The sequence below is a fragment of the Balaenoptera physalus genome (assembly GCF_965194825.1).
Source record: "Balaenoptera physalus genome assembly, chromosome: 5".
Taxonomy (NCBI): domain Eukaryota; kingdom Metazoa; phylum Chordata; class Mammalia; order Artiodactyla; family Balaenopteridae; genus Balaenoptera; species Balaenoptera physalus.
Window position 1 is genome coordinate 53,044,785 of NC_138884.1, and position 12,539 is coordinate 53,057,323.

Genomic DNA, 12,539 nt, shown 5'->3' on the forward strand with positions numbered 1-12,539 from the left:
TTACCAAGAGTTGAAGATTTTTCTGGTGAGGCTGGTGATGAACAAACGTGAGTTTTTTCCATATTATGTAATGAAATGTGTCAGTGGTTGGGAAATCAGCATAACTCACTGAACCACTGTTTTCCAGATGATCCAATGCATGCTGCTACAAACATGTGTGGGTGAAAAATCTATTCAAAGTGCAAGATAGACCAACCAGTTTTTATGTAACAGAGTATAAAAAAGTTCATTGGTATGATTTATTCTACATAGTAACTAACCTTTAAGAAACTACCAATTGTCAAGTTTTGAGGTCATATCAGAGACGAATATTCACAATTATTTGAAAAGATTATTACAAATATTTTTTCCTTTTCCAACTACATAACTGAGCGAGTCTGAATTCTGTTCATTTACTTCAGCCAAAAACATATCATATCAAAATAGATTAAATGCAGAAGCTGGTATGAGGATCTGTCTTCTATTTAAGCTAAACATCAGAGATTTGCAAAAACATGAAAAATATACCATCTTCTCACTAATTTTTTCTGTTTAGGAATATACATAAAATACATAAAAATATGTTATTTAACATGTAGTGGGTTTATTACTGCTATTTTAAAATGAATTAATAAATGCATATTTTAAAAAATTCTCATTTCCAGTTGCTAGGACAGTGATTGTCAATGGATATAACCTACATAAACAAAAGCTCTTTGGGGACCCCTATAATATTTAAGAGTGTAAAGTAATCCTGGGATCGAACAATTTGAGGACTACAGACTAGGCTTTTTTCTAGGTACAGTGTAGTAATTCGTTTAGAGTTAACTTTGATTCATGGTACACTTAATGCCAAATGTATTCACTATCTGAATGCTAAACATAGTAAGCTTGATTTTGCTTTTTTCTCACTGGGAGAAAAATCATAATGGTATCTATACCAAAATATTCTTAATTAATGCTTGTTTTACCTTTCCTAATTCCAAATAAGATTAGATAATCTTGAACAAGTTGGAAAATAAAAAGCCCTCTATAAGAACTAATGTTTTTGAGAGCTTCGTTTCCACCTACTGAAAATACATTTAAATTAGCAGAGATTAAAATCTTCTCTATTGAAGTGCACTTGAAAATCTTGCCATAAACGTGCCCTTTTCTTCATTCTGCCTCTATTTTCTCTTTTTTCCAATTTATAGAGCATTTTTTTTCTTTTCTCTCCTTCTCTTCTTCCTTCCTTTCCTCTTCTTTTATTCATTTCCCCTCCTTTCCCTTTGCCTTATTATAGCTGGAAGTTATTTGCTCATGCGTTGCAGTTTTCAGTTTCTGCTGGTGTCCTCTAAGAAAGATGCTGAGTCGGTAAATATGAGCCAGGCATTGACAAAGTGTAGGTGCATCTTTGCTGTCTCAGCTCCCGGACTTAAACAGTCTTCCATTCAGTATGTAAAACTCAACACTGGAGTCTATGCTCTGCTTCTATTCTTAGATTTCCGGAGGCTGTGAAGGAAGGTTAGGGGAAAGGATTTTTAAAAATTAATTAATTAGTTTTCTTTTGGCTATTAAATGAAAACTTATACCTTCTAGAAGAAATGACTTCAGAATAAGTTCTACCATTATATTATGTTCTTCATAAATTTCTTTCTCATTTTTCCTCTAGTCCAAAAGTCACTCCCGAGTTGGCCTGAAATCAAGCACCAAGCAAAAGGTATGCTATTTTCCCCCTCTGCATTGCTCCTTTAAAAAAATAATTAGTTTTGTGAGTGCTTATGTTTTTTCCTGAAAAGAATGACTTGTTTTTGGAAGGCAAGGATTACCCAGAAACAAAGTGTTTTTGGTTTTCATTTACTTTGCCTGCATAATTGCAAAAATGAAATTGGAGAGAGATCCTTGAATGGAAATGGAATCTAGCAGCCCAGTGACAGAACCTCGGAATTGCCATGGCTTACAAACAATTCTGAAAGCAAGGTCAGAAGGTACTCTCCCAGATTCAGCTCTTTTATTTTCTTAGCCCTTCACAGTGAAGGGATTTGTTCCTGTCTCAGTTCATATTTTTACTAAACTTCATTCTCTCAGCATCTGCTGTGGAGAATGACCCTCACCTGTGACCTGTGGTGAATTGGCTAAATCATGAGCTCCGTGAGTCAGAAAGAATTGACTTCAATTCCTGATTCTGTCACTTAACTAGCTATGTGACCTTGGATATTGTATGAAGATGATTGTACCTCTTAATGTAGTATATTTTAAGGATAAAATGATATAATATATGTGAAAGCACTTATAACCCAGTGCCTAGCACAAAATAGGCACTTAGTAATTTTTTAAATTCTATAATATTTCATTGATATTTTAGATGTACAAAACAATAGAAAATTTGAAATTCTAAAATTTTAATCCTTAGATGCACACATTTTTTTTTTTTTTTTTTTAGAGATGGAGTTGGGCTCTTGGTCTGAGGCTAGCAGGCTGCCACTCCTTCTTCTTTTTATTTTTAAATTTAATTTAAATTTTTTATACAGCAGGTTCTTATTTGTTATCTATTTTATACATATAAGTGTATACATGTCAATCCTAATCTCCCAACTGATCCCCCCCCGCCCCCCCCAACTTTCCCCCCTTGGTGTCCATATGTTAGTTCTCTACATCTGTGTCTCTATTTCTGCCTTGCAAACCGGCTCATCTGTACCATTTTTCTAGATTTAACATATATGTGTTAATATACGATATTTGTTTTTCTTTTTCTGACTTACTTCACTCTGTATGACAGTCTCTATATCCATCCATGTCTCTACAAATGACCCAATTTGTTCCTTTTTATGGCTGAGTAATATTCCATTGTATATATGTACCACATCTTCTTTATCCATTTGTCTGTCGATGGGCATTTAGGTTGCTTCTGTGACCTGGCTATTGTAAATAGTGCTGCAATGAACATTGGGATGCATGTGTCTTTTTGAATTATGGTTTTCTCTGGATATATGCCCAGTAGTGGGATTTCTGGGTCATATGGTAATTCTATTTTTAGCTTTTTAAGGAACCTCCATATTGTTCTCCATAGTGGCTGTATCAATTTACATTCCCACCAACAGTGCAAGAGGGTTCCCTTTTCTCCATACCCTCTCCAGCATTTGTTGTTTGTAGATTTTCTGATGATGCCCATTCTAACTGGTGTGAGGTGATACCTCATTGTAGTTTTGATTTGCATTTCTCTAATAATTAGTGATTTGGAGCAGCTTTTCATGTGCCTCTTGGCCATCTGTATGTCTTCTTTGGAGAAATGTCTATTTAGATCTTCTGCCCAGTTTTTGATTGGGTTGTTTGTTTTTTTAATATTGAGCTGCATGAGCTGTTTATGTATTTTGGAGATTAATCCTTTGTCCATTGATTCGTTTGCAAATATTTTCTCCTATTCTGAGGGTTGTCTTTTCGGCTTGTTTATGGTTTCCTTTGCTGTGCAAAAACTTTTAAGTTTCATTAAGTTCCATTTGTTTATTTTTGTTTTTCTTTCCATTACTCTAGGAGGTGGGTCAGTAAAGATCTTGCTGTGATTTATGCCAAAGAGTGTTCTTCCTATATTTTCCTCTAAGAGTTTTATAGTGTCTGGTCTTACATTTAGATCTTTAATCCATTTTGAGTTTATTTTTGTGTATGGTGTTTAGGGATGGTTCTAATTTCATTCTTTTACATGTAGCTGTCCAGTTTTCCCAGCACCACTTATTGAAGAGACTGTCTTTTCTCCATTGTATATCCTTGCCTCCTTTGTCAAAGATTAGTTGACCATAGGTGCGTGGGTTTATCTCTGGGCTTTCTATACTGTTCCATTGATCTATATTTCTGTTTTTGTGCCAGTACCATATTGTCTTGATTACTGTAGGTTTGTAGTATAGTCTGAAGTCAGAGAGTTTGATTCCTCCAGCTCCATTTTTTCACTCAAGATTGCTTTGGCTATTTGGGGTCTTTTGTGTCTCTGTACAAATTTTAAGATTTTTTGTTCTAGTTCTGTAAAAAATGCCATTGGTAATTTTATAGGGACTACATTGAATCTGTAGACTGCTTTGGATAGAATAATCATTTTCACAATATTGATTCTTCCAATCCAAGAACATGGTATATCTCTCCATCTGTTTGTGTCATCTTTGATTTCTTTCATCAGTGTCTCATAGTTTTCTGAGTACAGGTCTTTTACCTCCTTAGGTAGGTTTATTCCTAGATATTTTATTCTTTTTGTTCCAATGGTAAATGGGATTGTTTCTTTAATTTCTCTTTCTGATCTTTCATTGTTAGTGTATAGGAATGCAAGAGATTTCTGTGCATTAATTTTGTATCCTGCAACTTTACCACATTCATTGATTAGCTCTAGTAGTTTTCTGGTGGCATCTTTAGGATTCTCTATGTATAGTATCATATCATCTGCAAACAGTGACAGTTTTACGTCTTCTTTTCCAATTTGTATTCCTTTTATTTCTTTTTCTTCTCTGATTGCTGTCGCTAGGACTTCCAAAACTTTGTTGAATAAGAGTGGCACGAGTGGTCATCCTTGTCTTGTTCCTGATGTTAGAGGAAATACTTTCAGATTTTCACCTTTGAGAATGATGTTGACTGTGGGTTGTCAGTTTTGGCCTTTATTATGTTGAGGTAAGTTCCCTCTATGCCCACTTTCCGGAGAGTTTTTATCATAAATGGGTGTTGAATTTTGTCAAAAGCTTTTTCTACATCTATTGAGATTATCATATGGTTTTTATTCTTCAATTTGTTAATATGCTGTATCACACTGATTGATTTGCATATATTGAAGAATACTTGCATCCCTGGGATAAATCCCACTTGATCACGGTGTATGATCCTTTTAATGTGTTGTTGGATTCTGTTTGTGAGTATTTTTGCATCAATATTCATCAGTGATATTGGTCTGTAATTTTCTTTTTTGTAGTATCTTTGTCTGGTTTTGGTATCAGGGTGATAGTGGCCTTGTAGAATGAGTTTGGGAGTGTTCCTTCCTCTGCAATTTTTAGGAAGAGTTTGAGAAGGATGGGTGTTAGCTCTTCTCTAAATGTTTGATAGAATTCACCTGTGAAGCCATCTGGTCCTGGACTTTTGTTTGTTGGAAGATTTTAAATCACAGTTTCAATTTCATTACTTGTGATGGGTCTGTTCATATTTCTATTTCTTCCTGGTTCAGTCTTGGAAGGTTATACCTTCTAAGAATCTCTCCATTTCTTCCAGGTTGCCCATTTTATTGGCATAGAGTTGCTTGTAGTAGTCTCTTATGATGCTTTGTATTTCTGCCCTTTCTGTTGTATCTTCTCCTTTTCATTTCTTATTTTATGGATTTGAGTCCTCTCCCTCTTTTTCTTGATGAGTCTGGCTAATGGTTTATCAATTTTGTTTATCTTCTCAAAGAACCAGCTTTTAGTTTATGGATCTTTGCTATTGTTTTCTTTGTTTCTTTTTCATTTATTTCTGCTCTGATCTTTATGATTTCTTTCCTTCTACTAAGTTTGGTTTTTGGTTGTTCTTCTTTCTCTAGTTCCTTTAGGTGTAAGGTTAGATAGTTTATTTGAGATGTTTCTTGTTTCTTGAGGTAGGATTGTATTGCTATAAACTTCCCACTTAGAACTGCTTTTGCTCCATCCCATAGGTTTTGGATCATCGTGTATTCATTGCCATTTGTCTCTAGGTATTTTTTTATTTCCTCTTTGATTTCTTCAGTGATCTCTTGGTCATTTTGTAACATTCAGCCTCCATGTGTTTGTGTTTTTCACATTTTTCTTCCCTGTAAGTTATTTCTAATCTCATAGCGTAGTGGTCGGAAAAGATGCTTGATATGATTTCAATTTTCTTAAATTTACTGAGGCTTGATTTGTGACCCAAGATATGATCTATCTGGGAGAATGTTCCATGTACAATTGAGAAGAAACTGTAATCTGCTGTTTTTGCATGGAATGTCCTATAAATATCAATTATATCTATCTGGTCTATTGTGTCATTTAAAGCTTGTGTTTCCTTATTTATTTTCTGTCTGGAGGATCTGTCCATTGGCGTAAGTGAGGTGTTAAAGTCCCCCACTATTATTGTGTTACTGTCAATTTCCTCTTTTATAGCTGTTAGCATTTGCCTTATGTATTGCTCCTATGTTGGGTGCATATATTTACAATTGTCATATCTTCTTCTTGGATTGATCCCTTGATCATTATATAGTGTTCTTCCTTGTCTCTTGTAACATTCTTTATTTTAAAGTCTATTTTATCTGATATAAGTATTGCTACTCCAGCTTTCTTTTGATTTCCATTTGCATGGAATATCTTTTTCCATCCCCTCACTTTCAGTCTGTATGTGTTCCTAGGTCTGAAGTGAGTCTCTTGCAGACAGCATGTATATGGGTTTCATTTTTGTATCCATTCAGCAAGCCTGTTTCTTTTCGTTGGAGCATTTAATCCATTCACAATTAAGGTAATTATCGATATGTATGTTCCTATTACCATTTTCTTAATTGTTTTGGGTTTTTTTTATAAGTCCTTTTCTCTTTTTTTAATAAATTTATTTATTTTGTTTATGATTTTTGGCTGTGTTGGGTCTTTGTTGCTGCGTGCGTGCTTTCTCTAGTTTTGGTGAGCAGGGGCTACTCATCGTTTGCAGTGCGCAGGCTTCTCATTGTGGTGGCTTCTCTTGTTGCAGAGCATGGGCTCTAGGGTGCATGGGCTTCAGTAGATGTGGCACGTGGGCTCAGTAGTTGTGGCTCACGAGCTCTAGAGTGCAGGCTCAGTAGTTGTGGCACACAGGCTTAGTTGCTCCGCGGCATGTGGGATCTTCCTGGACCAGGGCTTGAACCCATGTCCCCTGCATTGGCAGGTGGATTTTTAACCACCGCATCACCAGGGAAGCCCTGTAGGTCCTTTTCTTCTCTTGTGTTTCCCACTTAGAGAAGTTCCTTTAGCATTTGTTGTAAAGCTGGTTTGGTGGTGCTGAATTCTCTTAGCTCTTGCTTGTCTGTAAAGCTTTTGATTTCTCTGTTGAATCTGAATGAGATCCTTGCCAAGTAGAGTAATCTTTGTTGTAGGTTCTTACCTTTCATCACTTTAAATATATCGTGCAACTCCCTTCTGGCTTGTAGAATTTCTGCTGAGAAATCAGCTGTTACCCTATGGGAGTTGCCTTCTATGGTATTTGTCATTTTTCCCTTGTTGCTTTTAATAATTTTTCTTTGTCTTTCATTTTTGTCAGCTTGATTACTATGTGTCTTGGCGTGTTTCTCTTGGGTTTATCCTGCCTGGGACTCTCTGCACTTCCTGGACTTTGGTGGCTATTTCCTTTCCGACGTTAGGGAAGTTTTTGACTATAATCTCTTCAAATATTTTCTCGGGTCCTTTCTCTCTGTCTTCTCCTTCTGGTACCCCTATAATGTGAATGTTGTTGCATTTAATGTTGTCCCAGAGGTCTCTTAGGCTGTTTTCATTTCTCTTCATTCTTTTTTCTTTATTCTGTTCTGTGGCAGTGAATTCTACCCTTTTGTCTTCCAGGTCACTTATCCGTTTTTCTGCTTCAGTTATTCTGCTATTGATTCCTTCTAGTATATTTTTTCATTTCAGTTATTGTAGTGTTCATCTCTGTTTGTTTGTTCTTTAATTCTTCTAGGTTTTTTTTCTTTAATTCTTCTAGGTCTTTGTTAAACATTTCTCGCATCTTCTCAATCTTTGCCTCCGTTCTTTTTCTGAGGTCCTGGGTCATCTTCACTATCATTATTCTGAATTCTTTTTCTGGAAAGTTGCCTATCTCCACTTCATTTAATTGCTTTTCTGGAGTTTTATCTTGTTTCTTCATCTGGTATATAGCCCTCTGCCTTTTCATCTTGTCTGTCTTTCTGTGCATGTGGTTTTCATTCCACAGGCTGTAGGATTGCAGTTCTTGCTTCTGCTCACACACATTATGCTTAAATCATGTTAATTACTGGTGACACATAGGGCAATGATGTAAATAGGTTTTTAGGATTTGGAGAAGTTTATGCTAAAAAATTATTCTTCTGGTGTTGATGTTTGAACTCTTTGGAGACCTTGCCTAACCTCTCAGGATAATGGATACCTTAAATTAGAATACCTTTCTTGATGTCAATTGATAGAGGAAAAAACACTTAAGAGGTGTTTAAGAAGATTAAAAAAACAGGTAACATCTGTGAACACACTAAGCCTAATCCCTAAGTAGGTGGTAGCTATTTTTATTAGAGAAACATCATGTTGACTGGAAGAAGGTGGACAGACGTGGGCTCTAACCTAGCTTCAACACTTTGAAAGTAATAGCTGACCTTGATATGGCCAATCCTGTGCTCCAGGTACAGTTATGAGCACTTTACAAGGACAAACTCATTCAATACTCTCAGGTAGGTGTTCTTGTGTCCCTCAGGTTCAGCCAGGAGAGTAAAATCATGCCAATAATTTGAACAGAGTGAATTTGATATGAAGAACTGTTAAGTGGTTATAAAGTTGTGAACCAAGTAATAGAAAGAGTGAAAAGAGAGCTCTAAGGTATAGGGTAAGGGTAGCAGTTCCAGGAAGCAGCTATTACCCCCAGGGCTGAGGGAACAAAGGAAAGAGTAGGGATTACTAAAACTTCTTAGATACTTAGAGGAAGGGCCCCACTGAGCTGAAATGCAGTCCTCTGAGGAGAGGGTGCTGGCCAGCAGACTCTAAGGCTGATTCTACAAGAACAGTATAAACTGGATTCAGTGGCTCTGCAGGAAGGAGAGAAGGGTGGGGCCACTGATTGAGGCTCAGAGGAAACACCCAGGAAGGAGCAAGTATCTTCTTCCTCTTCCAGCTTGGCAGCCCTCTCTAGCACCCTCTACTGACAGAGCTAACACGAAGCCAGCTGACTAAGCAGGAATGTGTTTTGCAGAGTCCCTGGCCTAGCATCACAGATCTGGTCACAGAAAGATGGGTTTGGCCCTGAGAGACTGGTACCCTTACTAGCTCCACGTGTGTTAAGCTGTGTTTACCCAGTGCTGTAGTCTGAATGTTTGCATCCTCCCTCCAAATTCAGATCCTACCCTCCAAAGGTGATGTTATTAGGAGGTGGGTTCTTTGGGAAGTGCTTAGGTCACGAAGGTGGAGCTCTCATGAGGGGAATTAATGCTTTTATAGAAGAGACCCTTCCACCATGTAAAGACACAGCGAGAAGTCTGCAACCCTCACCTGACCATGCTGGTACCCTGATCTTGGGCTTCCAGCCTCCAGAAATGTGAGAAATAAATTTCTGTTGTTTATAAGCCACCCAGTCTGTGGCATTTTTTTATAGGAATGGACTAAGACGCCCATCTAGGAAGAGGCAGGGTCAGAATTTAAACCTAGGCAGCTTGGCTCCAAAGTTCATGCTTTTCAACCTCTTGAACAAGTGACCACGGGTAAAAACACTTCTCTAAAGTTTACTTTTAAAATCTGCAAAATGAGGATGATAATTTCTAACTTGTAAGGTTGTTCTAAGGATTAAATAAACAATGTAAATGATGTGTGTATCATATTTCCTGGCACATAGCTTACTGTATACGGCATTTTTCCTTCTTCGAGTATTCATTTTGTCTCAGTGAATATATGTGTAGTTTTGAAAGTATTGCCTTTGCCTTGGGGTGATCCCATCTCAAATGGGTTGTTTATTTAGTTGATTATCTCTCCAGCTTAGCATAGTTGGGTGTTTACATTGGAAAGTGAACAGCAGAGAGAATTTAGTGCTGGAGCTCGATCAGTGGAGGCTTTATTGATGATGTCCTTAAAATCAGAGTTTATCAGGGCCTGTATCAGAGCACTGAGTTAGTCTTTCTCTTTGGATGTCAAGTGGTGGGGGAAATCATTGAATGCATTCATTCATTCCTTAATGCAACAATTATTTATTGTGCAGTTAATTGCAGCAGACACTGTGCTAGGCATGGGGGTGATATAAACAGACACACAGACCCTGCCCTAAAGGCTATTTCTTACAGTCCAGGTGGAAGAGTGATGCAAAAATTCAAGTGCTCATTTTCCCTCACTCCTCCTTGGCTTTAATAGGTGTGCATGTATATATGTTTCTTGTTACGTAGATATAATGCCATCATGTGGATAAAATATCTATTGGGCCTACTATGGAGTCAACCAGTATCCAAGGGAGATTGTAGGGGGGTAGAGGTGTGAGGGGAAGGCCTGTCCTGAAGGGCAAAGTCACTCATTAACCAGGGGAGAGGCAAGTCTCAGAACAGACACAGGGACTGAGTGGGAGGGTCTGGGAGGCAGCAGCACTGGAGAGCTCTTTGGTCCCTGGTGGTAGGTCATAAGATGTTTGTGTGCAGGGGTATGAGAGTTAAGGGCTCCAGGGTGTGTACTGTGATGCAATATGGGCCCTTTTTCTCTAGAGTGTTCTAGAGAGAGCCTGGAATGGGCAGGGCCTTAGAGCCCTGGAAGTAGCTAATTGGTGGGATCAGGAGCCTCTCCTGTTTTTTTGCTTTATTTCCCCTCTATGTTTATTTTCTTTTTGTTTATAAGTGCAAAATATCTTAGCATCCCTAAGGGAACTAAGGGAAGGGCTTTATGTGTGTGCTTTGGCCAGAACTTTAAGGGGAAGCTGGCCTTGGAGGCTAGCATGGTAGTAAAGGCATTCAGGATGCTCGTGAGAGAACCCCAAGGTCGTGGTCATGTATTCAAGGTCATACTAGGTCTTGTTGATCTTTCTAGAAATTCTGGTGAAAATTAAGGAGGTTAGGTTATATTGAGATGTGTTTTGTAGGACATGGGAATGCCAAAACCTGTTCTTGACCCCCTCAGCTCAAGGGAATCAGAGGAAAATAAATACTTAGAGGGCATAGACAGGCAAATGAATATTCTATTACCCCAATGTAGAACCTCAGTGAGCTTTGCTAAAATAAATAGAAGACTCTTTTGTCTCGTTCCCACAAAACTTTCTGCTCCCCAAGTGTATTTTCAAGATTAATAACAATGTTAATGGTAAAAATAACATGCAATCAACGTTCTGGTTGCTTTGCAAACACTCAGTGGTAGCACTGTTTTCCTTAGATTTTAATCAAAAAGAAAATTGAACTGCCAAAGCCTACAGTTAACAGATTATTTTAAATATTCTCAGTCTCCTGCCCAAACATTTCTGTGGCGTTCAGTGATCTTAAGTTTACTATATCCTTGCTTCCATCAAAGCCATCTCCTCAGATCTGAAAAATAAATTCACAGTAAGTTACACTTGAATTGTATGGCTTAAAGTATAATCTCTCCTAAGGGTATTTGCATTTTAATAGGTGACAGAGCTAATGAAATCGAGTTGAAGGGGTGGAATTCATGGCATTAGCAAACAGGGAACAATTTTTCGTTGGTAGAAAGATCTTATCCTTGCTCCTAAAATTACATCGTTTACTTATAAGACTGATTCAGAAGGAAACATTAACTGGTTAGATGACCTAGGGTCACAGATGTGTATAGTTGGTAGGGAGTCAGTGCTCCAGTTTGGAGCACGGAGGCCAGCCCTAGTCTGTTCAGCCCACGATCATCTCTTCCTCCCATCGCATTCCCCACCAACCTCATTGTTAATGAGTGTAATGTCCCTCTTTCCCACGGAACTGTAAGCTCTCTTCCAAACACAAATTGTGTTTTCTTAATATTTGTACCTTTCCTCTACCCCCTTCTCTCTGGCACCTAGTTTCTGAGAGCTCCCTAAATGTTGATAAGCATACTGAAAAACACCCCGCGCCCCATTTACACCTGAGCAATCCATGCCATGGCCAGTAATGGAGCTCAGTGTTAGTCTCAGGTCCCTGGAGTAGTAGCTTCTAGCTTTTCCCGCTACAGAAGAAAAAGGCTCTTGAACGTTTTCCGTGGTATTGTTTTCACTTGCTAATTCTATCTTCACGCTCCACGAGTGGTGTTCTCTTGTCCTTCTGATTCCTCCATTCAGCTCCCCGCCCCCCCAAACCCCACCGCAGGACCGGCCTCCCCAGCTCTCAGTATCCCACACCACAGTGGTCCGTTTGTCCAGATTGATGAACCTACACTGATGCCTCATTATCACTCAGTCTTGGAGTTCGCTCTTGGTGTTGTTCATTCTATGGGTTTGGACAAATGTATGACATGTATTCACCATTGTAGTTTCACATAGAATAGTTTCACTGCCCTGAAAGCCCTTTGTGCTTTGTCTGTTCACGTCTCCACCCCCAACCTCTGGCAGCCACTGATCTTTTTAGTCTCCACTGTCTCCTTTTTCAGAACGTCATGTAGTTGGAATAATACAGTATATATAACCTTTTCAGATTGGCTTCTTTCACTTAGCAATTTAATGTTCCTCTGTCTTTTCATGGCTTGATAGCTCATTTCTTTTTAGCACTGAACAATATTCCATTGTCTGGATGTACCACAGTTTGTTTATCCATTCACCTACTGAATGGATAAAACTTGATTGCTTCTAAGTTTTGACAATTATGAATAAAGCTGCTATAAACATCCACGCACACATTTGTGAGTGGATATAAGTTTTCAACTCATTTGGATAAATACCAAGGGGTACGATTGCCACATCCATTTTTCTTTATAATTTTCTTCTCGCGAATGACT

General features: G+C 38.1%; 1 protein-coding gene across 1 annotated transcript in view; it reads left to right on the plus strand.

Moving 5' to 3' along the window:
- Positions 1-12,539, plus strand: part of RASGEF1B (RasGEF domain family member 1B) — a gene marked incomplete at its 5' end in the record, with an annotated part of 555,712 nt that overhangs the window by 110,476 nt on the left and 432,697 nt on the right. The window contains one exon of the mRNA XM_082463803.1: positions 1,631-1,678. Within this exon, the coding sequence (XP_082319929.1) occupies positions 1,631-1,678 (48 nt within the window). The remainder of the gene's footprint in view (positions 1-1,630; positions 1,679-12,539) is intronic.